This window comes from Nematolebias whitei, chromosome 15 (assembly GCF_014905685.2).
Source record: "Nematolebias whitei isolate Nwh7 chromosome 15, NemWhi1, whole genome shotgun sequence".
NCBI lineage: Eukaryota > Metazoa > Chordata > Actinopteri > Cyprinodontiformes > Rivulidae > Nematolebias > Nematolebias whitei.
The window spans coordinates 26,339,736-26,366,003 of NC_056512.1; the positions used below are offsets into that span (position 1 = coordinate 26,339,736).

The 26,268-nt window shown below is 38.2% G+C and overlaps 1 protein-coding gene across 1 annotated transcript; it reads left to right on the top strand.

Moving 5' to 3' along the window:
- The first annotated feature begins 4,133 nt into the window (after positions 1-4,133).
- Positions 4,134-21,514, top strand: LOC119422180 (SEC14-like protein 1). Its single transcript, XM_037689540.1, has 16 exons — positions 4,134-4,320; positions 4,519-4,598; positions 7,602-7,751; positions 8,019-8,150; positions 8,621-8,749; positions 8,859-9,078; positions 9,319-9,428; positions 9,616-9,805; positions 13,558-13,646; positions 13,731-13,801; positions 13,905-14,076; positions 17,413-17,547; positions 20,359-20,493; positions 20,634-20,885; positions 21,009-21,187; positions 21,359-21,514. Exons 2-16 carry the CDS (start codon positions 4,536-4,538, stop codon positions 21,462-21,464), a joined length of 2,133 nt encoding a protein of 710 aa, XP_037545468.1. The 5' UTR covers positions 4,134-4,320; positions 4,519-4,535; the 3' UTR covers positions 21,465-21,514.
- Positions 21,515-26,268: the final 4,754 nt, after the last annotated feature.

Sequence of the window (26,268 nt, forward strand, 5' to 3'; positions counted from 1 at the left end):
TAGAGGATGAGCAGAAAATGACCGAACAGTAAGTTTGCACAACTTACAACTTTAATAAGCCAGTTGTCACAAACTACAAACAACTCTGAACTCTTTTCTAGAAAGACTAAACCACATGTTGGGGTTGAAACTAGAATATGATGCTTGCATCAACCATGTAACCCATGCTTGCATCATATTCTAGTTTTTTTTCATATTCTATGATTTTGTACAGCCCTCTGTTCTCAATAAAAGCAGAGGTGGGTGCAAATGAACAATTTTCATCTTCTAGACCAAGATTTTTATAGAGAACATCTTGAAAAATATGTAGAACAAAATACAGATTTCCATTTATTAATGACACTTCTGCATTCATCTTATTTGGAGGAACTAGAACCACAAACACAACCTACATTTACTCAAACACAAACCATCCATCCATCCATCCATTTTCTTTACCCGTTTGATCCATTTTGGGTCACGGGGGTCGCTGGTGCCCATGTCCAGCAATCATTGTGCGAGGGGCAGGGTACACCCTGGACGGGTCGCAAGTCCATCACAGGGCCACATAGAGACAAACGAGACAAACAACCATTCACTCTCTCACTCACACCTAGGGACAATTTAGAGTTACCAATCAGCCTAACATGCGTGTTTTTGGTCTGTGGGAGGAAACCGTAGCACCCGGAGAAAACCCACGCATGCACGGAGAGAACATGCAAACTCCACCCAGAAAGGCCCCTGGACCGGGGTTTGAACCAAGGACCTGCTCGCTGAGAGGCAGCAGCTCTACCAGTTGCGCCACCGTGCTGCCCAAACACAAACCATGTAACCCAAATAAGAAAACAATACTGAACCCTGAAAAGTTAGAAACTTTGAGCCTGTCTCATAATGCAGACATGCAAAATCTTTGTCTTGTATCTACAATCATTTTAATTTTTACTTTAATTTAGCAGATAAACTTTAAAAATGACCAAGTTTGTTTTCAAATTATTTTACAGCCCCAAAGTTCTTTCAACATAACAATTTTAGCCCTCATGTCAAAAAGTTTGGACATCACTGCCCTAAGCAGTAATACCAAGCCCTTTCAGTAATGAGTGAAAGGGTTATCAGACATTTAAGCCTTAGTCTGATATGAAATTTGAAAAGTTGCCCACTTTTCTGGATTTTTTTGCTACAAATTCCTTGACAAGATCACTGAAGTCCAGCTTTCTCACTAGATCACTCTCAATAGACATGAGAGTCAAATGGTTCAGTCTTTCCTGTCCCATTGTGGATCTGAGTCTGTTTTTAACTATTTTAAGCTTGGAGAATGATCGCTCACCACTTGCATTTGTGACAGGAAATGTCAGGTAAAGCCTGAAAGCAATATCCACATTTGGGAAGATGTCCTGCAGTTTCTTTTTCGCAGCTCAGCTTCGCTGTCATATTTTCTGTTGTCCGCCATTGTAAAATAATATTCCCTGACGCTCCTCCCCATTGCGTAAGATACGTCAAAAGTGGACCAATAACAAGCAAGCATTCAAGATGGACGTTTGCCAGAACAAATTGGAACATTTTTCATCGGTGCTGTGTAGAGGAACATATATCTGTGATATATTATCCATAAATTAAACGGATTCTTTCATTTTTCTGGACTGAATTCTATCGTGCATTGAATAATTAAATGTAACGTGAGACGTTAATTTTCTTTGACCCATCAAAATGCATGCGGTCATTTATTAACAGAATCAAAGTTTAACATCAAACATTTACATTAATTTGGCAACATTGATTTCAACAACAACATAGCTTAGTTAGCAAGCTTTACAATTAGGAAACCATACGGCCATGGTTTCCCTTGCAACTTTAAACCAACAGACATTTCTGAAAATATCTGGATGATTACTGGCAAGATAGAAGAGTTTTAAAGATGGGAAATGAAGGGAGTTTAAATTGAGAGAAAATGTGGATGAGGGAATATGTGTCTGTATCAGAACGGCACTCTCCATTCGAACCCAGTTTCATCTCGGTACGCATGAGGAGTAAGTCCGTCAGAGTTCCACTCAGATGTGGAAGATTCCATAATTCCCACGAGACTCGGAAGAACTTCGGATCATGTCTGGAACCTCCTGTTCTCTCCAGCAACTTTTCTGTTCGGTTCTGCTCTCCGAACTGAACTGCTCTCCCACCGCGCTGGTTGGAACTAGGAAGTGTCGACATTTAAAGAGTTCTGTTTCCGGTTCATTTGGGAAGTCTTGATTGGCTGAAAAAGCCAACAAGGGGTGTGTTTTTGTGACGTAAGAGGTCACTAGAAGTCAGAAAAACAGAAAAATGTTTTGGAACAGACAGAAAATGTTTTTGAGACAGAGAAGAGAAATGTTTAGGCGAGTTGGGAGGAAACAGGTGCCAGCTTCTCTATTTACGTCTGAGAGGATTTAAAAACATGACAGTTTGTTCCAACAAACTTGTTTGCGTTTGTCTCCGACGTTTGACCGACTTACACTTGCTCATTTCAGACAGAAGATCAAGAAAATGAATAATTACTCTGTAACAGACATTTAACTAGATTTCTACTTTGAATGAGGATTAAAAATCATTAATACTGTTTCACAGTTGATTTAAAATAAGTAGTTCAATTCAACATTTAAAATGGTTTGAACTAAACACACTTTGATTATCAAAACATTTGTAAAATAGTAATGATAATAAAAAAGAGAGTGTTCTTTCAATTGATCAGTGCAGGACACTTAGAAAGTCTCTGGATGAACTTAATTTTGTGTTTCTGGACTTAAATCAATGAAATAACAGTTCTTGTCCCAGAAAGGCCCTCAGGGCCAGATTTGACCTGAGGCTTAGTTCACTACAGTTGTCAAAATCATCATAGTCATTGATTAAATTCTGACACTATCCATTCACAAAAACATAAAACATCCTTCGGGGCCCCCAAAATGCTGGGGCCCCGGGCTGCAGCCCTGGTAAACCCCTGCTAAAATCCGGCCCAGGTCAGGGGTCATAGTTAGAGCAGTGCAGCTTCATGCTACATTCAAAAATTAACTATTACATGCATTGAGGAGCAAAAGAAAGGTAAAACTAAAGCAGGGGAGTGAAAAGAGCAGAAAGTTAGAGTGAGAGCCTGAAGGGGTAACTTTCCAGAGTAGGAAAAAAATGTTAGAAATGCAAAACACTGAACTCAAGTTAACAATGTTTTTTTTAAAAAAAAGAGAATAACAACAACCCATGATCGTAACAATCCACAGACCATGACAGAAATGGGTTAAATTTGATCATTCAGAGGAGCTTTCCATGCCTATAAATACATGCGGATATAGAAAAATAAAAATTCAAAATACACAGCTCTCAGCAGGCAATCTAGGTCATATTTTCTTCAAGTGGGATGGTGTCAATCTTTATTTCCACCTGAACCAAACATATTTTCCAGCAGTAATACTGTACATTTATCTTGAAGTTTTTCAAAAAGGACTTATTCATTCAACCTTCAAAAGGGACATTTCAAGGTAACTCATACGAGTGCAAATTATAATGTCAAGTTTTAAGATATTAAAACATAAAATATTATCTGCCTGTAATGCTGTAATAAGTATAAAGTAAATAATCAAGTATGTAAATGCAGATCTTCATCTCAAACTCAGTCACATTTAGATTATTTAATTATTATTATTTATTTAATGACATATCAAGCATTTTAGTGATCATCCACTTGTGGCACTTCCAAAAAAGTTGATGTTATGCTGTCAATTACAAATTGAGAGGTTGTTTTAAGAGAATATTCACTTCAATTCAGTTTATTTATAGAGCACCAAATCAAAAATAGAATATTGAATAAAGAAATAGAATATAAATCAAAACGGTACGATGTGTTAAAAGTAAATCTGCTCAGCAACTTTATAATTTGATTAAAAGCTTTGATTTGATGTAAAACTTTTTATGCTTGCTCCTTGTTATTTTATATTTTTGAACAACCCAACCTGTGAAATCTAATTGTTACTTTGCAATAGCATTGTTTGCATTGGTTTGTTTGTAAATTGTTGTTCTTAAAAAATAAAAATAAAATAAAAATAAGTAAAAAACGTAGCTGCCTTCGAGCTAAAAATTTTTTTGTTTATATGAACGTCACATCCGGTTTGTCCAAAAAGAGGCGGAGTTAACGGTCTGTGTTTTTTGCTCGCGACAGACAGACGGCGAATTTCTGCGTAATCTTTCCCCCTTTAACTTGATTAATGGCGAAACGTACAAACTCTGTCTTCTTCTCCGAGACATTAAGTATACACTGAGGACTGGGAAAGTTCAGTGAGGCGAGAAAAAAAAAAAAAACCTTTCGGATAAAGTTAAGAGTTTTACGTAAGTTTTGTTTGTTTTCTTCTTAACGCGCGTGACGTGCTGGAACAAACATTCTGTACTAGCTAACAGCACCAAGGTTTTAGCTGTGTTTTCCCTCATTCTTCTTCGTAGCGAACTTTATTTATTTCAGTGTTTTTTTAATAGAAACACACGACAAAGCGAACTGTTCGGCGCTAACTTATCTCTGTAATTTAACAGTTTGCTGAGCTTCAACGATGGTGCAGCACTACCAGTCTCCTGTTCGGGTCTACAAGCATCCGTTTGAGTTAGTCATGGCGGTGAGTGGTGCACTTTAATACCAGGGCCGTCATTGCTCATACAGTGTTGGGTTCAACTAGCACAATTCATTGTCCACAGATGGTAAATGAGCTTCAACATCTACATGAAGTGTGTGCAACCTCTTCTTCCGGGATCATCAGTAGCTGTAAATGTGTTGAACTTGGAGCTGGTTAAATATCCATGCAAGAGTTATATGTGTACATGTGGGAAAAATAAACTTTTCTAAAAGGCTGTTGCTAAGTAGTGCTTGGATTATGAATGGTAAAAGGTGAAGGTGAAGATCATGTTTTTCAACTGATTGACTTTTGGAGTCAGCTCAGTTCAAGATGGCTGCCACATCCACTGACCTTAATTAAAAAAACACACACAACAATGGCTTAACCGATATTAAGCTAAAGTGTGGTGTGTTTGTAGCTAAGAGTCATCCACAACACGCACATCAAATGCTACTCATTGTGTAAGAGCTTTGCTTGAAACTAGCATTAGCAGTTTGAGTCAACACAATTGTGTTTTACCCAAAATAAAAAAATCCTATGAGCCACATTTATTATAACTTTCAGAAAATAATTCTGGATAAGCATCTATCTACAGCTGATTAACTTTAGGAGTCAATCGTATTCGAGATGACTTCCCCAGCTAACTGAGCCTAGAGAACGCTACAATGTCTACAACTTGGTCAGTTTAACAGATCCTACTTGAGATATTGAGCTAAAACTTGATCTAGTAAAGAGTCCTCTTCAACACAAAATGAGCATGATATGAGATCACTGCTACCCAAAAAAACCCTACAACTTTGTAATTTCTCAACATAAACTAAATCTAAAACTAGCAGGAATAGCAGCGAGCGATCTGCATTTCTTCAAAGAATGATTTGACTGAAGTCAACTGTAGGTTACAGAATATGTCCTATCTGCTGAACTGATCGTTTTCTGTCTGCAGGAAAGCTGTCCAACAGTAAATGGTGTACGATTGAGATAAGAAAAGGCCAACAGAGTTCATCAGGAAAAAGTTCTCCAGCTTTTCTTGTGAAACTCACAATGAATTCTCATTACACAACAACATTATTGAAAGACTTGGAGAGGAAAAATGCTTTCAGACTAAATATTTTTTACCATGTCTAACCCCGGCTTTTCTTTGCAGTTTTTTATTTTTATTTTAAGAGGAACATTTTTCCATTATTATCCTCATTTTTTTCCCTCTATTCAGCTACTACCTTCAAATCAAAGTTTTCAGAACACAATCTCTGAGCAAAGCAAAAGTAGAGCTGTCAGAAAGTAAATGTGGATTTCCAAGAGAAGGGTTTTAATTTCAACCCATTTAGTAGTTTGCTCTCTGTGTTTTGTTTCTTGTTCCTGTAATACATTAATCTAAAAGCTTATGTAATGTCCCTGGTTTGTTTCGTGAGACTTTAGTCTGTTGCTACTTTAGCACTTGGCTGCTAATCAAAGATGATACTATATAATTTATGCTTCACATTCACAAAAGGGTGATTTTGATGCCTTTCCAAGAAAGATCAGCTCTGAAATTATTGTCACGTTGAGTTATTGAAGGGGTCTTGAAATAGACCCCTTTGTAAAAACTAATATCAGCTCTGAAAAGATTCAGGTCTCGGCAGCATAAAGGAAAGAATCCAGTTGACCGGAGTCTACCACAGACTGTTGCCCCCATTAATCTTTAAGCTTTCTCATTAGCCTTTGGCTAATCCTGCCACTGACAGTTATTACTCCAGCTGACAGCCCTCATCAGTGTCCTGGACACTACTGGATGTCCACCCAGTGACATCACTGCCGTCCATTTCACACCACCTTTCTTTGCCTTGTAAAGGTTGAGTGAACAAGATGAACTTTTATATATTTTTCACAAAATAGGTCGACTCTTGTGTAGTTATAATCATTCTAAAATATCTGAATAAATACTATGATATTTGATAAAACAATTTGAAATAAAATAGAGTAAAATACTAACAGTGCTGTTGTTTTGTGTGTGCGTGACTTCCATAAAGTTTCTGGTGTTTACTGACTTTGGAAGATTAAAAAATTAACTTTTGTTGTTTTAAAGCCACTTATTTGTTTTATTTTTTTTTAGGCTTGAAAGTCAAGTAAACACAGAACAAATAATTCAATTTGTCTTCAGCCAGTAGCACATATTGTTTTTGTTGCACCTTGCATCAATCACACAGCACAACCAATGCTGCATATTAACCAGGCGAACATTTCCCAATCATTTTCTCTGTGAATAATTTATTTTTTTGTGTGTGGAGTTGCTTTTTAGCTGTGCAGTTTGGATGCGTCATATATTATTGAAGACTATGCTAATTGGAAAGAAAAGCAGTCTAGACTTAGTTTCAGTAAAATAACTGACAATTTTGACTCAAACAAAAACTTGTAAAACCCTAATAGTATTTTGCATGTAAAATGCTACTTTAAAATGAAATGCAAACAAAAATTCTACATCTCCATAAAACAAACGTTTGAAATGAGGATGCAACAGAGATGTGTCTCCACACCATGAAGGTTTACTTTTGTCTTGCCTTTGGTTGTTTCTTATCTGCTAGTCTTCAGATTCTGCACAGCTCAGAGCTTTGGGATATGCAGCTCTTATTTCAGATTCAGTATTGACAAGTGATCCCTGCTTACATTGGTCTGAGCAGTCGATCATGTGCTGTGGGCATTGAAAAACTAAAACGTAAACAGAGCAATCATTGCTTGTAAAAGCGAACACAGCTCCAGGTTGTCGGTGTGCACGAACCATAAAACTTTATAATGCTTTTAAATAAACTGCTAAGTGTGTCCTCACCTGGAAAAGAAGTTGGATGTCACTGCTCGTTTCAGTCAGCAACTTGTTTGACAAACGCATGACTTGATTGTAACGGCACAACTGTGCAGCTTTCCTGTGCAAACAGAGAGCTCACAGAGAACAAGGACAAAGTGTGACACAAGGTGCAGATGCACGCTGCTGCAGTACAAAATAATCTGTTTTCTTATGTCATTTCGTCCTTTCAGGCTTATGTGAGGAGGTTCCCAAAGTGCCCGCTGATCCCGGTGTTTGTGGACAGTGAGATCGTGAGCCAGAGTCAGAGCCATGACGGTTCTTTGGTGTTGACTGAAAGACGATGCACAATTGATGTTGATGCCCCACGACTTCTCAAACGGGTACCTCTCTTTGGACCCTTTTCCGAACAAATGCCATTAGGTCATTGGATTAGTTCTAATGAACAGAAATAGGAATGCCCATAAAAACTGCTAAAGTTTGCTTTAATATTAAAGTTGGCAATCAGGTGGTATTTTGTAGCTAACCACTTTAACTCAGTGCATAAAACATTAAAACAGTGTAGCACCACTATCATTCAAAATGTTCAATGAAAATATCTGCTCCCAAAAAATTCAGCAAACTAATAGTTTTTTTTTTTCTGTATTTAGATTGCTGGTGTCGACTATCTGTACTTCATTCAGACAAACACCTTAAACCGCAGGGACAGGACACTTCACATCGTCGTCCACAATGAGACTTTTTCTAACCGAGTGTTTGTCCGTGAGTGCTGCAGCTATACGGTAAACCTCAGAGACTAACAGGGTGACTGGTTGCTCCAGTCATCATTTCCTAATCGTTTAACATTTTATTGTGTAATATTTTTTTCACAATGCCTCATGCTCTTTAAATATCACAATGGCTCCTCTTAAAAGGAAAACAAATTACACTGAGCGGTAGCAAACTGCTAATGTCACAAGGTGTTTTAAAGTCAGGTTTATGTCACTTGCTCAAAATGTCTTCTCACTGCAGTTATAATTTCTGCTGGATGTGATATAGCAGCCTGACTGAAATAAACAAATTAATTTACAGTACATCATATAAACTATGAAAGCCCAATACTGTGTTAAAATACAATTTGTACTGTGCAAATTAAATATCTAAAAATGCACCAGCTGAGCTGTTGTTTGTATTTTCTTTTTTATATATAAAAAGCAAAATTCACATAGAGTTGAAACAAAGTTCATTTTACTTTTGTTTTCCTTCTGGACAGGTTCATCCAGAAAATGAGGACTGGACTTGTTTTGAACAGACAGCTAGTCTGGATATAAAGTCTTTCTTTGGTTTTGAAAGCACAGCAGAGAAAATAGCAACAAAATTGTATGCTAGTAGTATTAAAAAGGTTGGTATATGAATTACATTTTGTGAGATTTGCATTAGCTTTCAGTATGTTCGTAGACTGTAAGGTGATTTATTAATATACTAAAAGTGTCTTATGTTGATCGATTCAGGGTAAAGAAATAATTGAGCACTACCTCAGCGAGATGGAGGAAGAAGGAGTAACTTACATACCTCGCTGGACCCCCACTGCAGAATCCTGCTGTGTCACTACAAAGCATCAGCTGCCAGCCCCCTCCCCTACCAGAAGCATCCCAGTGAACAGTACCAAAGATGGACTGCGCAGTAAAAACCTGACCAGTTCCACAGAGCTCGTTGTTGGTTCTCCTGACGGTCAGTATGTGCTCACTTGTTCTCACTGAAGCTGAAACAACTTAAAGAATAGGTGCAGTTTATAATGAAAATGACTCATTAGTGAAATAAATCTTGTTTTTAAACGAAATGGATAAAATTTCACATCAGTTTTGTCAGTGAGGACAAACAATAGTATGCATACCATGTTTGTTGAGTTATCTGAAGTATATTTGCTGCATGTATGTGGTAACTGTTCTGCGAATGTGTTTGTAATTGTAGACAAGTTGGATGCAGACTACATCAGACGTTACCTAGGTGATTTAACGCCTCTGCAGGAGAGCTGTCTTATTCGACTTCGCCAGTGGCTCCAGGAAACCCACAAGGGCAAGGTCGCATATACACAGTTTTAGTTGTGTACAGTCTATCCTTATCTGCAAAACAAAACGTGCAATCTTTTGTTCTGCTCTTTGCTTTAGTAGTTTCCCTTCATAGGTTAAAAGAAGCATATCATTTAGGATTTTTTGTACACGTTTATTTATCAATAACTTTGTTTTCATTCTCATTCTTTGTGTACAGATTCCAAAGGATCAGCATGTGCTGCGCTTCCTCAAAGCCAGAGATTTCAACCTGGACAAGGCCAGGGAGTTTTTGTGCCAGTCACTGACCTGGAGGAAGCAGCACCAGGTGGATTTGCTGTTAAACACATGGGAGCGCCCACAACTGCTCCTGGACTATTACACTGGAGGGTGGCACCACCACGACAGAGGTACTGAGTTATTACAAAATATAAAGTACAGTATACTGAAAGTGAGAAGGTCGCTTTGAACAAAAAGGTGGAAGGTTTCAGTCTTCTGTATTTGTCTAGTTATCAGGCTCCTCTCTTGTGGAAAAATTGAATAATTTTAATTTTCATTTGATACTATTTCTATCTTAACATGTGATTCTCAACCTGCCATTGTGTATCTGTTCCTACCAAACCCAGCTGATCGAAGTAGATGGACGCTTGTCCTGAGCCTGATTCTGTTAAAGGTTTCTTCCTCATGAGGGAATTTTTCCACTGTCGCCTTCGTGTTTGCTCAAGATGAGAGTTCTGTGATGGAGTTGAAATCAAAGCAGTCTGCTCCTCAGATAAATAATGTTAAATTATTATTTTTTATATATGAATGTTTCTGTTCAGTGCCCTGAGATGACTTATATTGTGACTTGGCACTATATAAATAAACTGAATTGAATTTAGTCCACCTTTGTTGAAACTGGACTGTTAATTAATCTTTGTAAAGTTTGAGCATCTTCTGTCATAATGTTTGAAAATGAGTCATTGCTTCTCTAACAGAGCAGCTCATTAACAAAGTCACAGTTTAAAAGACGAAGCAGTTCGTTAACCAGGTGAAAGTATTTTCAAGGGTCCTAATGAATAGTTCTGCATATTTTAGTTAAAGAAACACTAAAGCAGCACCTTTCCCTGTCTGAACTAGCATTGCTCAAAGCACCTGTCTTTAACGGATGGATTGAGATACCCGAATCCTTTCCACTCTTTGTTTCCAGGGATGTGCCAGTTTTGAGATTAAGGTCGTTTTCACACCAGATAGTCCGGTAGACTCGGTTCGATTCAGGACCAATATTCATGAGCTTTTGTTTACATTTGAGCTGGTGAGTTTGCATTCACACTGCACTGTGCAGTCGAGTCAACCTGTTGAACCAACCTATTCCCCCGCTCGCCTGTGGGGGCGCTGCACCAAGAACTACTGAGAGAAACGACACAAAAACCTCTGAAGACACATCTTCTTCTTCTTCTGTAAATAAAAATAAATATGAAGTGGCATCAAGTTTTATCAGTTTTAGGAGTTATATTTTGTCATTTTTCAAAAATGGACTTGGCATGAGCAGAAGATGAGACAGAAGACCATGGAGAATATTGATTTTCACACAAGGCAGCTGACGGCTCCATATGAGGTAAGAGAAATGCGTGTTTGTTTACCCTGTGGAGCGGGGCCCGGTCTGTTTACATTCGCACTGTACTCGAACCGTGCTGGAGTTTGCTTCTACTGGACCGAGACCTAGGTTTTAGCCCGGGCCAGAGTTCGCCTTTTTGTTCTGTGACAGAGTTCGATGGTGCGTTCACACATCCCTAAACGAACCGGACTTTCTAGGAAAACGAGCTAGAGTTCGATTAAAGCGGACTAAACAGGGCTGGTGTGAATGCACCCTAAAGGTACAACGTTAAATCCAAATAAATCCAAATGTAACACAAGTGCTGCATGCACACACACAAATTTAATAAATTCACAGTTCACACTACCACACTTTTGACAGGAATTCCTGTTCTGAAGTAGCATCATTTCCTTCATCCACCGTGGACTGTTGGTACTGATCTGTCTTTCAAGAACAATGTCAGTGTGAGTTTTGTTGAGCTGACTGTGTTAAAATACCACAATGCATCAATAAGCATTGAAGGAATTAAAACAACAAGCCAAAATTGAGACTTTGTTTTTTTTCCTCATGTTGTCTCAGAAATGTTTGGGTTTCACTGATTCATTCTGCTTTATGGTGTTTTTTGAGCCCTCGTGTTGTAAAAGTTTTCAAGTTTTCCCAGTGTATTTGATAATTGAAAATGTTTTAACTTCTTGAGTAGAAAATCATGGCAATGCAAAGTCAGATGTTGTAGTTGGATAAAAACTCAGATAAACCAACATTCACATTAAAAGTGGATTACATGTGTGCTGCTCTTTTATGTTGAAAACTGAAAAACGTGAAAAAAAGCACAGTTTGAGTACTTTTTTAAATTACTTAAAATGCATTTAATGAATGACTGCTGGATTCCTGAATTTATTCAAATATAAGAAGCCATGTTTTAGATCACAATATTTTTTCATTGGTCAATAAACTTTGGACTAAAATGATAAAACTTTTTTTTTTTTAAACTAAAGAACAGCTGATTTGATGTTGGCTAAAAATATCTAGCCAATATTGGGGGAAAAAAAATCAATTTTGTATCACTGCTTGGAATATTAAATATGAACAGATCCCTGTAAACTTTGTGAAAAGACAAGTCATTACGTTCTTGTGCAGAGAGTGAGTTCCCTCATTTTAAAATGTTTTGGTCTCGCCTGTGTAGTGAACCTGATCTGACCTCAAATCTACCAGATGGACAGAGACTGTTATTTTCATTGATCTGAATAAGTCTGGGCCATCTGATGAACTTTCTTTCTTGAATTAATCAAGCAGAAAAGACAATTCTTTATAATCATTACTGTCTTACAAATGTTTTGATAATCAAATTGTGTTAGTTCACTCAATGCTTTACAGGTTGAAAAGAACTACTAATTTTTATTTTACATAAACAGTAAGTAATGATTTTTGTTCCTCATTCAGAGAAGAAATCACCTGAATATGCCTTTCTTGATTTCCTGTCTGAAATGAGCAAGCTGTCGTAAGTATGTGAAAGGTTGGTCTTCGGTCAACTAAAATGTTTACTGAAGAAGAAATGTCATGTTTAAACTTTTTCAGAAGATTACAAGAGTAGACTCCAGAAAGTCTGCTGCTTCTGCAATAATCTTTTCTGTATGTTAAACAAGTTTCATTCTCTGACCTCGACTGTTGATAAACACCTTACGTCAAAAACCACTCCTCTTTCTGGTCCTTCCACGAATCAGAAAGCTCTAAATTGAACAGGAAGTCGACCCAAATAAAATGTGGCAACTCCCCAGTTCAAGTTAGATTGAGAGTCTGGGAGAATGAGAAGAATTAAGAATTCCAGAATTCCAAGAGAATGAGAGTTCTGAGAGATGTTGGAATGAGGGCTGACAACAGGTCCGATAGTCCAACAGAATGAGCAGATTGAGAGTGCAGCCGGTTCTGAAAGTTTCAGAGCAATGAAGAATCCAGAGGTTTTGGGATTATAATTCTGTTTTGAACTAACCACGCACGACTCTTCGAGGATTTTAGCTGTTTTCAACGGAGACGCTGATATCAGTTGAAAAAGGATTCTTACTGAGCTGATCTATCATCAATCAGGTAACGGCCTCTTCTTCGACTAAAGTGTACCGTGGACAGGCTGGAGATCTGACGGAGCGTGCAACTTCTGGTCAAACAGATTAAATTCCCTCACACATTTCCTCTGTAAGATAAATCTCAATTTAATCTTAAACTCTTCTCTCTCATAAACCAGTACAGATATTTTTAGGAATATCTGAAGCAAAGTCCTCAAATCACCGCCGAGTGATTTGAAGTTCATTTTCTGTGAAACTGTCTGTTATTATTTTCATATTTTGCCAAATTAATGTAAATGTTTGATGTTAAACTTTGATTTTGAAAATAAATGATTCCATTCATTTGATGGGTCAAAGATAAATAACGTCTCTCGTTCACATTTCTGTTAAATTCAATGCACGGCATTTACAGTCAGAAAAATGAAGAACTCGTGAATATTGTATGCATATATAATTCATATATTGTGTCATACAACAAGTGACACGTACCTCATGTACGTCACTACACCTGTGTTAACTGTTTGTTTAGATGGACGTCCCCTGTATGTCCTGCGTCTGGGTCAAATGGACACAAAGGGTTTGGTGCGGGCCTTGGGAGTGGAAGCGCTCTTAAGACAGGTATTATGACCACATGCAAAACATTTTATTTTAATCTATAATGTTCAGTGGCATTAATGCTGCAGCTTCTTTTCTATGAAACAGGTCCTTTCCATCAACGAGGAGGGACTGAGGCGCTGTGAGGAGAACACCAGAGTTTTTGGTCGACCCATAAGGTGCCTAAATAATTATTTCTGTTAATTATTCGTTGTCTCATTGTTTGTTGAGGATCTGGATGTACGTGTACGTGCATAAAGTCTAATTTATTGTGTTGGCCAGCTGTTGGATGTGTCTGGTGGATCTAGAGGGTCTAAACATGCGCCACCTGTGGAGACCTGGAGTAAAGGCTCTTCTGAGGATCATCGAGGTGGTGGAGGCCAACTACCCCGAGACTCTGGGTCACCTTCTCATACTGCGTGCGCCCAGGGTATTTCCAGTTCTGTGGACTTTGGTGAGAACGAACACCTCTGGTTGCTTTAATTTGCTTTCCTTTGTCAATTTGATAGGTGGAATAATTTATCAAGTTGTAAAGTAAAAACACAAAATGCATTAATAAGAATTTAGAATAAATGGGTACTACATTGCAGATTGAAGCAACTGACAAAAAAGGAAGGAGCAAGATGAAAAGCAGAGAAATTAAATATTGACAAATAAAAATTCATTCAATCTTTATTTAGACAGGTTTATCCCATTGAGCCTCGAGGACTCATTTACAAGAGAGACCTGATTTCTTAACAAAAAAACGATGACAACAGTGAATAAAGCAATGAAGTAAAATAGGCATACAAATTTGTTTCTCTCTTCTTCTTTTTTAACAAATCAAAACAAAATGGCAACCAAAAGGACAATCAAGAGGAATAGTACAAAAAAAAAAAAAAACAGCTAGATTATAAGGCGATTTAGAAAACTAAAAACAGGAGCATGTCTGCATTAGGGGTTGAACGAGTATATAATTTTTAAACTCGACATTAACATAATAAAACCCGAGTAGAACTCGAGTATTTGATGACGTCATAGATCTCAAGATACAAAAATAAATAAATAAATAAAACCGCAAAAAAAGGTAATTATTTACAAAAAAAAAGGACCAACAAAACATTGGGAGCGTATGTTATGCTCCTACCATTTATCATACTGCAAATAAGTCACAGAAAAAACTAAACTATTAGTTATTATTATTATTATTAAACTGCAAACGTGAAGAAACACAAAGCACGTCAAAAACGGGGGGGGGGGGGGGGTCGACCACCCCGTACCACCGCCAGCTGTGGTGCGCATTAAGTTTAGTTTTAGAGATTAATATGTTTATAGATTTTTTTTTATAGGTTTAGAGATTAATATTTTTTGCTTTTTGTTTGTGAAACAAGGTCAGAGGAAGCTGTTTCTGGTTCGGTGGATTGGACCCGGTGTTACACTGTACTCTGTGACCTGCAACAGGGCAACACCGCCCCCTACGGTCATACGGCGGTCACATAATATGACGTCACTACGGCTACTCGACATTACATTTTTAACCTCGATAGATGTCCTAGCAATCAATGTGTAGATTACTCGAGTACTCTGTTAATGCCCTAGTCTGCTTTGGTTTTTGCCAGGAACTTAACAGAAGTTTAAAGTCACTTAGAGAGGTCAAGGTCAAGAGCTTCAGATCTTTTTGCAAGATATTCCAGGAAGCAGGAGCGGAGTAGGAGAAGGCATTTTTGCCTAGTTCAGTTTGCACTGAGGGAACACTGCAGGTAATAATGTCCTCAGAGTGCACTTGTAGCTGCGCTCACACAGAGACATGTAGGAGGAGTTGTATGAAGGCAGCAGACCAAGAAGTGATTTAAAGATGAAAATCCATCAGTGGGAGAGTCTGTGTGAGGTTAATGATGGCGGCTTTGTGGTTAGAGCAGTCGTCCTCCAATGCGAGAGTTGGGGGTTCGAATCCGCCAGCAGTCACATGCTGAAGTGTCCATGGGCAAGACACTGAACCCCTCATAGCCTCTGATGTGTGTCCCATCAGTGTCTGAATGTGATCTAAAGCACTGATTAGTCTCTTTAGAATTATTTGTTCAATTAGCTTTGTAGAGATCTAGTTTAGTGCTGTATGAATGGGTAAATGAGGACACAGATTGTAGTGTAAAAGTGCTTTGAGTATCTTGAAATAAGATAGAAAGGTGCTATATAAGTACAGTCCATTTACCATTTATTCACTTAACCAGTGAATACAGGGTGCAATGATGGGTACGGTAGTTGCAGCCAGTTATGAATCTTAATATAATAATAATAATGCCATCACATTGTCATCACTTTATGTTTCCATACAATGGTGAAATTAGTCTCTGCATTTAACCCATCCAACACCAGGTGGTGCAGTGGGCAGCTATTGAAAGCACCGGGGGGCATTTTGGGGATAAGGTGTGTAGCCCAGAGACACCACGAGGTATGCAGTGACCGGGGATCAAACCTGGGACTTTCGTGTCCCAAGCCGGCTGCCCTGTAGGAACGTTCATATAGATAATGTCACCGTAGTCATTGGAGGGAAGGAAAGTCGCAGTTACAAGGCGTTTCCTAGTGTTTCCTAGCGTTCAGAGTTAGACAGGATCTATTTCTGAAAAGAAATCCAATTTAACTTTCAGTTTCCTTACTAGGTTTTCCACATGAAGCTTAAAGGAGAGATGTGAGTCGACCAAGATACCCAAATATTTGTAGGAATTGACCAACTCGATTGGGACACCATTTGAGGATAAAATCAGAGGAAGAACTGATGGGACTGACATCCTGTTTGAAAAAAGCATCCCTTTGGTTTTACTGGCATTTCAGACAAGTTTGAGGTGGAACAAATTTGACTGGATGATGTCAAAGGCGAATTGCAAAAGCTGGAGAGCCTTAGCAACTGTTTTAGTTCGACAATAAACAACTGTGTCATCAGCATAGAAATGTATGGATGCATCAGGGATGCTTTAACCTACGTTTCTTATGTAGATTGTAAAGAGGCTGGGTCCTAAGACTGAGCCTTGTGGTACACCATTGTTGACTGTTAAATAACTGGATGAAGTACCATTATGTTGAACACATTACCTCCAGTCTGAGAGATAGTTAGCGAACCAACCAATGGTGTGATCTGAGAAACCGATTTCTGAGAGCTTATGACACAAGATGTTATGATCCACAGTGTCAAAAGCTTTAGACAGGTCTAAGAAAAGTGCAGCACAATAATCCTTAGCATCCAATGCTCCAACGATGTCATTTAAAAACCTTCAGTGAAGCAGTCGTTGTGCTGTGTTGTTTCCTGAAACCAGATTGATTGAGAGGTAAGATGTTAAATGAGTCCAGATAATTTTTGATTTGAGAGTTTATCAGTTTTTCTAGCAAGATAATTATAGCAGTAAAATATGCCAAGACGTTGTCTCATGGGAGACATTTGATTACAGTCGAAGCAAATGTGCAGTTGAGCAGAATAATAAAAGCATTAAACAAATAAATGCAGATGAATTGGAGTTTATGCACACAAGTATGCAATGATGAACTACGGCAAAAATGGCTCACGGCTCAAGCAAAATAGAACTACATTTTACCAATGATTGAAGTTATTTCCAGGATTTGAGAAAGATTCATCCAAATCGTGATTGTTGGATACTGAAATTACAAATGACCATAGAGAATGGGTTACAAAACACCATCAACATATTTATATTCCTCCTTTATGAATAATTCATGGGCTACGAATTGATTTGCAGAGTTCATAATGAGTGACCCCGCTGTTTCTTCCATATTCTGATGAGCGTTGGCTTCTTGTTTCCAGGTCAGCCCCCTGATTAATGAGAACACGCGGAAAAAGTTCCTCGTTTACGCTGGAAACGACTACCAGGGTCCAGGAGGACTGGTGGACTATATAGACAGAGACATCATCCCTGACTTCCTTGGAGGGAACTGCATGGTAATGCTAATTTCTTGTAAATCTAATTAACAAATTTATCTCGTGTTTATTTGTGATTTAAGGTTTCAGACACTTCAAATGTTGTTTTGCCATGTCTTGCTGAAATAAAACCCTAATCTGAATATATACAGTATTTCAGTATTATTACATTTATAGATCTGAAAATTACATGTTCTTTGTGCACTTATCCATCTCTCGATATTTTACCTGCACTATGAAAATACACATAGCTCCAGTATTTATGATTTGATCAAGATATTCACACTTATTTGCCAGACAACAAAACCGTTTTCCACGTCTTATCAGTCCACCTTAAATAAGCTGTGACTCAGAGCAGCAAGGGTTCGTATCATGGTTTTAAACTTAGTTTTGTCTTTGCTTGATAAACTTTTAACTTGTTTTGTAGGTTAAGTAGTTGTCTGTGTTAATTCAGTAATTTTCTAATGTGTTCCTGAGTGCGTACTGTAATTTCCAGAATCACATCTCGTTTTAATGCAGCTCAGCCGTAGGATGTGAAGTTCTATGCATTTTCATTGTGTGAATGTTTCATAAACATTCACACTATTGCCATCCATTTTTCTTCTGTACATTTTTCAGCATCTTTCTCGTTCCACAATTTTAGTTCTATTTCAACAAATCGTATATCAAAATGTTCAGCTCGTTCAGGAAAAAGGTGCTATGGCTTTTGCTATTGGTGCAACTTTAGCTTTTTGATATATTTAGCCTTTTCTGCCAATTTTTTTCTCATTGAAAATGAAGTGAGCTCATTTTACATCCTTCAAATCTTTAGATCTGTTTACAACCTTTTACTGCTCCTTGCACATTTTGTTCTGGTTCAGCCTCTTTCAGCTTCCTTGTGCAAATTTAAACTTTTTTCAGCTACTTTCAGCAAATGTCAGCTGTTTTTTTTTTTTTTTTTTTTTTTTTCAGCTGTTCTGTGCTCCTTTTAGATCCTTTCTGCTAAGTACAACATTTTTGTGCTTCTTCTAACTTTTTTCTGCTAATTTCAGCTTACGTTCCTTTAAGCTAATCTCTGCAAGTTTCAGCTTTTTCTGTTATTTCAGTTACTATTTATCTGTTTTGTGCAAATTTTTGCTTGTTTGGCTAATTACAGATTTTTTGCGCTCATTTCAACTTTTTTCATCCTAATTCAGCAAAAATGTACTCTTTCCACTTCCTTCTTGTAGTTTAAGCTTCTTTCTGCTTTTTTAGTTAATTTTCAGCTGTTTTTTGCCATTTCGTATTTTTTCAGATAATTTCCACTTTTTTGCGCTTATTTCCACTTTTTTCAGCAAACATGTTCTTTGTGCTTTCTTCTGCTAATTTAAGCTTGTTCTACCTTTTCAGCTCCTTTTTTATAGCATTTTTTAGCTAATTTCAGCTGTTTTCAGATAAATTCAAGTTTTTCATAGTAACTTCTGCTACTTTCTGCCTAATTAACTCATTTCTGCTAATTTCAGCTTGTTATGCTCATTTCAGCTTTTTTTCTGCTAGTTTCAGCATTTTTTTTTTCAGATACTATTTAGTTGTTTTTGTGCTAAATTTAACTTTTTAAGCTAATTCCACATTTTTCTGAGCTCAATTCAGCTCCTTCCACTTCCATCTGTTAGTTTAAGCTTCTTTCAGCCTTTTCAGCTACTTTTTTTTGGTTGCTAAATTCATCTTCTTTTTTTAAAGCTAATTTACTAATTTTTATGCTCATTTCTGCTTATTTAAACCTAATTATACAAATGTCTTCTTTCTGCTTTCTTCTGCTAACTTTCTTCCATTTCAGCTACATTTCAGCATGTTTTTTAGGTGATTTCAGCTGATTTTAGCAAGTTCTTCATAGCATTCACATTGTATTTTCACAGGAAATGAAATTTCTCTAGTATTATTATTATTATTATTATGCACAACTACATTTTTCATTATTTAGTTGACATTGTTTAAAACTTTAAAACATGTAGCTCCACCTTAAATCCAAAATTGTCAAATTTTAGCCTTTGATAAGTTATGTTTTTGTTTTGAAAGCATTTTTAGATTACTCGTGACTGATTTGTCAGCAACACAAGTATTTTTGAGTCAGGGTTACAGGAAGTGCTTGACGCCTGGTCGACATGCCGTGTAACGCTCCTCACTCATGCAGAAGGCACTGACACATGCCAGCCACGCTCCTCACTGTGTGTTGGGCTGTGGTGAGGAAGGGATGAATAAGAAGCTTGTGTCTGTCGTTCTGTGGCACGTCTTCTTGGGTTGGAGCAGAATGAATAAACACATGAGCAGGTCAACGAACAAATGCTTTGACTTTTAGTTGCTCTTCATTAGTTAAGCAGCCTTTATAATCATAAATGTTAGCTTTAACCCTCCTCTTGTCCTTGAGTCAAAGCGACCTAAGGCCAGTTTAAAAAAACAAAACCGGGTTATTTTGACCCAAGGACAACCAGAAGGTTAAGCCAATTGAACTTTTTGAAGCAGTTAGAAAACCACCCTCTTTAAACCCGAGAATATTTTGAAACGCTCATTTGAAATGACAGCCTTTAAACCCTTCACTGTCTGTAGCATGACCTTCACGTCATCTCGTCACCGGTTATTTTGCATGACATGCTTTTACTGTAATTATGTGGCTGGCCTCGACGAGTTTTCTCTGAAATATTTTTCATTAAGTGGGGAAGTAATTCAGCTACAGACAGAGAGCAGCCTTGAACAACTATTGCATGCAAAACACTTTATCTTTTTTAATTTTTTTTTACAAATGTTACTGTCAAACAAGCCATCACATCTGCACAAATATTACATATTAAGACTTGTCCAAATATTCATTCTCTCCAGTGTGACATCCCAGAAGGAGGTACGGTCCCTAAATCTCTGTATAGAACTGCAGAGGAGCTGGAGAGTGAAGAAAACGGCTTCTTGACCGACTCCATCTATAAGAGTGCCAGCGTCTTTAAAGGAGCTCCATATGAGGTATGGTTTGACTAAGGCTACCCTGATTGTTGTTGGTTAAAAATAAACTGATTTAATGCTCTAGGTTAGGCTGCCACCAGCTGGGAAATAATGCACATCACAGCCGAAGCCCACTCGTCTGTGTCCTGTCTCCTGTACAGGTGCTGATTGAGATCACAGAGGCCTCCTCTGTCATCACGTGGGACTTTGACGTGTCTAAAGGAGATGTGATGTTTAATATTTATCACTCCAAAAGGGCTCCACAGCCTCCTAAAAGAGACGCTCTGGGAGCTCATGGCATCGCTTCCCTTGGGGGTGTAAATGCTCAGCTGATTGATAGAAGCTGGGTGCTGGGCCAGGACTACAGCAGGGTGGAAAAGGCCCTCATCTGCAGAGAGGGAGAAAGTGTGCAGGTTAGACCATCACAAATGTGTAATTTAGACTCTGTATATTCAAACTGCTTACTTGTCTTTGAGGCAGAGCTTGGAAATGGTTCAGCTTGCAGAATATATATTGACTTTTTTTTTTTTTCACAGGGCTCCCATATAACACGCTGGCCTGGCTTCTACATCCTCCAGTGGCGCTTCCACAGCGCCGCAGCCTGTGCTGCCTCCAGCCTGCCTCGTGTTGATGATGTTCTGGCCTCCCTGCAGGTCTCTTCCCACAAGTGCAAGATTATGTATTACACTGAAGTGCTGGCTTCCCATGACTTCAGGTCAGTTTATTTATAAATGCAGAGCTTTATGCCCCTGGTTGAATCCTGGTTTTCTTTAACTGCAGTTATGCAGACGCTCTAAAATGTTTTGATTTAGCTGATTTCATACCTGCTTTCTCCCCTATAGTTATTTAAAGGTTTGAAATGATTTTTTTTTTTTCCTTTTTCAAGGGGATCCATGACCAGTCTGGAGTCTTGTCAGAGTGGTTTCTCTCAGCTCAGTGGTGTCACAACGTCCTCCAGCCAATCCTGTGCCAGCTCCACGCTTTCAAGGTAGCATCTGTCCTCGGGCAGCTATAAAAGCTCACTGGTATCCAGCTCTTCCTGTGCCTTATCCCTCCATGGACACTTTTTATCAACTCATTAGTAAAAGCTTTGAACAGTGAGACTATCATCTTTTTACAGAGCAGAGAAGTTTCACTAATGTCTCTTTTTGAGGATTAATGTTAGTGTGAGTCTATGATAACTCATTTTTATTTTATGTATAACCCTGTACAGCATGACTAAGCACAAACGTACTAAAATCTTTACATGTAATTTATTGTCAAATGCCTAATAAAGTTTATTAACGTTACAGAAAACTACAAAAGTACATCCTCACTTGTAGTTTTCTAAGATGAGACGAAGCATTAATACTGTAATTGCATAATGCAGACTCTTCCTGTGTTGTACTCTTTCTGTCCACAAGATGTCAGTGTGCTTTATGGATAGAACTGCTCTCAGATCTGCAGCACATCCTGTTACAGCTCACACACTACTTTTGCACTTAACGAAAGATGAGATGAGAATTGTTGAAATAAAGGAATAAATCCTGGTGATGAATGGCCAATCTCGGTGCCAGATGTTTTGAGCATGGATCGCCTTACTACAGAGGTGTTGGAGGAGTAACGTAATAACTACTGAGTTCGGTTATAATTCATTTTTTAATAACTGGAGAGCCGCTCCCTCCCCAGCCTCCCAAATATACAACACACTTCAGATTCTGTGATAATATTTTCATGCTGCCGAGTTTTCTCAGGCACCTAATTTAAATTCAGCATAACGCAGCTCCCTTGTGATCTGGCTCTGTGCCAGACAGACGGCTGATTTACATAAAACTTTAATTTCCATAAACTTATCAGATGCTTTCAGCTAAAACTTAATTGAATTTCCTGGTGTCATTTTTATTGTTTTATTTCACTGTTTCTGTTTGCAACATTGTGTCATGTGTCTGCTTATCCCAACACTGCGTAAGATCAGGCGGAGCGAGCTTCATGACACCTCTGGATTATTTAAGAGAATAAGAGTTCTGACTTCTTGAGCAATGACCGTCTAAGACCTACATTGTCCACGCATACACGAGAACAAATTTCCTCTGGAGTATTTGCTTTTAAAACTTGCGCTTCTTAAGCAGGAGTGGATGATTGCTTGTGCCATTTAGACTGTATTTGATTTGAATGACACTTCAGCTGTTTTGTGAGGCGGCACTTTGGCACAGATGTGCCATAAGCAAAACAAATTAGCATGCTAATGCTCTCAGAGTGCCATGTTAGTGCTGCACTGAGCAACGTTAACCACCGCCACCTTAATGTGTGCTATCACCGAGCACTAAGGACTATTTAAGCTGATGACATTTATAAAGCTTTGATTTGTGGTTGTTTTGCTCTAAATTAACTCGATAACGAACATCAAGTAATAAAAGCAAACAGTTTTTAGTTGTTATCATAAAAATATGAATAAAATTGTTTGAAAAACCTCAACTTCTGCGTATGTGGTCATCTTTTCTATGCAGTTGAAATGCACAATAAAAAAAAAATCACACTGAATGTCTTTACTTATTTTAATATATATATATATTTTTCATTTGGCTGCTTCTGAAGTGGTGTTTTGATGGGGTTTTATTGTAGTCAGTATCTAACCTGCAGTATACACTTTGATAGAATCATCAGTTAGAAAAGTCAGAGGTTTTTAGCAAGACAGTGGAGCTAGCAACCAATCTGAGCCCAACTAGAACCAGAGCTGACTTCCATCCTAAACAACTAGTTACATAGAGGTTCATGAAACCCCCACTTTATAAACCTTTACACTGCTGTCATTTACATTAGATTAATCTCTTGATAAAAAGCTCTAATTATGTATACACAAGACAAGAAATGTTTCATTCGAAACTTAGTTGCAAAATTATATATTTTTTAACCTGTCAGAGAAATGAATGATGTAACTCAAATGTATTTTTTTCCACATTAATTTTCCATCACAGTTACTTCAGCTGGTTCTCAACACATTTCATTTTGCAACAGATGCTTCATGTGGAATCTTATTTCCCAAAGTAACTTTTAAAATCCAATGTAAACAACTATAAACCACTCATTTCCAATCCTGGTCCTCGAGGGCCGCTATCCTGTACGTTTTACATATTTGTGTGTTTCAGCGCACCTCATTTTGATAAAACGACTGATTAACAGGCTTCAGCAGAACTTAGTCTACCTCACGTAGCCCAGTTCATGGGACCACCTTGTTTGTGGTTAAGTGAACTGCTCCGAGGGGCCCATCTTGATGTAAGCAGACAGCAGCTGTTGATTGGCCAGCAGAGATACATCACTGGATGAGCCGCCCAGCAAAACTGCAAACTACATCTAAACTCTTTCTTCTTTGATGGTGTTATCTGATGGCGCCACAAGAAATGAGTGCACTTACAGAGATATCGGAGATGATGGCACAGCATGGCCCCACCCGGACTTATGAGCAGTGCCGGGATAAGCTAACAAAATTCAAGTCCGATTACAGGGCGAGGAAGGACCACAATGGGCTGAGGGCTCGAACACAACCAGTTAAGATCCCACTGAGCGGGGAAATGAGTCGATGACAGATTATCTACACCTGAGACGAACCGATAAGATGAGAGCCGAGTGGAGTCACTTATCACTGGCAAGGTAACATAAAATGTTAAAGGTAGCCAAAGAGTGACCACTCTTGTTTTTCTGTTTATAATTTCATCCATTTGTTTTTTGGACTCAACTACTTTAGCTTAATGAGGAATCATGTGCCATAACTTTTTGTACTTGTACTTTTTATACAGAATTATTTACAAAACGTGTTCCCAGGAAGTGCACTTTGATTAAATCAGTTCAAAACATTCGCTTTGAAATCTGTTTCAGCACACTTGCTTTATTTTTGCCTTCTTATGCCTTCTCATTTAAGCTTTTAGCTGCAGTTTAGCTATTTTTAGCTACAGTCGTTCTAATTTAGCTTCTGGTACGCCTGTTTTAACTAACAAATCCATTTCAGCTTCTACTAATTTCAGCGTTCATATAGCATTTTTGTGAAAATGCAATCTGTTCTAGTTGTCTAATGTAAAAATGACGGGGGTACAAATGTTATCGTTTATTTAAATTAAAACTAAAAAACACATTTTTTACATGTACCGCTATGACATTTTTGAAATTGGTATTTTTCCCACTTGAACTAGCCATTAGATTAACTTCCCTGAGAATTTTGGCTTGTTATTCCAAAGTGATAAAATGTTCTGAGCAAGTTCTACTGCAGGTATGATACTGACTACTTCTAACATCTTCATACAGCGCTAAATCTAAAAATCTGAAGTATTGAGCTAATTGCATCTGAACTAAGATGACTAATTTAGTCACATGATGTCAATCTTCACAACACTGGTCTGTTCAACTCATTTAAAGTACTGATTTGATTATTTGTTGTCACCATATTATAATGCAAGACACGACGTCTCACCACTGTCAGTGTCTCCACTAGAGCTGTCACTCATGTAGAAATCTCCTCGGAGGATAAATCCTCGCTCTACATTTCATCGCCCTGTTGCCGTTACTCTCTGGTTGCACCGCTCAGCATCAAAGGTACTCTAACAACATTATCTGGAATTTATCTCCAAAAGGAACGAGCCAGGAGATGGTATCTGTGAAAGCCTACTTCAGTCCTACTTTAGCATTCTTCTCAAGCTGCAGCTGAATAAACTTTCCCACCACACTGGGGGGAGGTGAGTGCGTCGTGGGGCAAATTAAAATCAGTATTGGATAATGCTGCTGCCGAGAAGGCTCGATCTCTTAATTCTTTTGAGCGCAGCAGGCAGAAAGAGGCCCCCACTGATAACATGCTGCTCTCATATTCTCAGGTTCCTTGTTGCAGATATAAATATCCCAACATTCTCTGGGAATATAAAAACATGGTAATAAATTAGCTTTTCTAAAAAGACTTGGAGGTGACACGAGGCTTGTTTTCAAGGATTTTTTTTTCTTCTTTCTTTTTTTAATCGCTCTGATAAAAAGTGGGCAATAATATTTGTGCTAGTGTTCGTGTGTGTGTCTGTTGTCGAAAGGCACACTGGACAAATTTTAACAAAACTTTTGTTTTTGCTCCCATTTTTCATGAGCTGAACTCAAAGATCTAAGACTTGTTCTGTGTACATGAAAGGCCTTGTTCTCAAATATTGTTCACAAATTTGTGTCTTTTCGTGAGCACTTCTTTGCCGAGAAAATCCATCCACCTCACAGGCGTGGCGTAACACGATGCAGATTAGACAGCATGGTTATTGCACAGGTGCGCCTTAGGCTGACCACAATAAAAGGCCACTCTAAAATGTGCAGCTTTATCACACAGCACAATGCCACAGATGTATGATTTGAGGGAGTGTTCAGTTGGCATGCTGACTGCAGGAATGTCCATGTTCAGAGAATTTGGCAGTGCATCCAACTGGCCTCACAACTGTAAACCACGTGTAACCCCACCGCCACCCTGGGCCACTCGATTCACAACATTGACATCAGCAAACCACTTACCCATACGGCACCATGCATGCAGTCTGCCATCTGCTCTGAACAGTGAACACCAGGATTCATCCATGAAGAGAATGTCTCTCCAACGTGCCATCCACCATTGATTGTGTCCACTCAAATGGCTAACAGAGACCAACTCCAATCAGATGGAGACCCTGATGAGAACGACGTGCATGCAGATGAGCTTCCTTGAGACGGTTTCTGACAGTTTGTGCAGAAATTCTTTGGTTATGCAATACCTTTTATTATATATAACTTAAGAATTAAGTAGTTTTATTTTTTTTCTTGTTCAAGGCA

What these genes read in the sequence shown, in the direction of transcription:
- LOC119422180 (XM_037689540.1), top strand. Translation starts at nt 4,536, where the DNA reads ATGGTGCAGCACTACCAGTCTCCTGTTCGGGTCTACAAGCATCCGTTT. An exon ending in TTCCAGTTCTGTGGACTTTG is followed by an intron (nt 14,077 to 17,412) that starts GTGAGAACGAAC and finishes TCTTGTTTCCAG; the next exon opens with GTCAGCCCCCTGATTAATGA. An exon ending in GAGAGGGAGAAAGTGTGCAG is followed by an intron (nt 20,886 to 21,008) that starts GTTAGACCATCA and finishes TTTTTTTCACAG; the next exon opens with GGCTCCCATATAACACGCTG.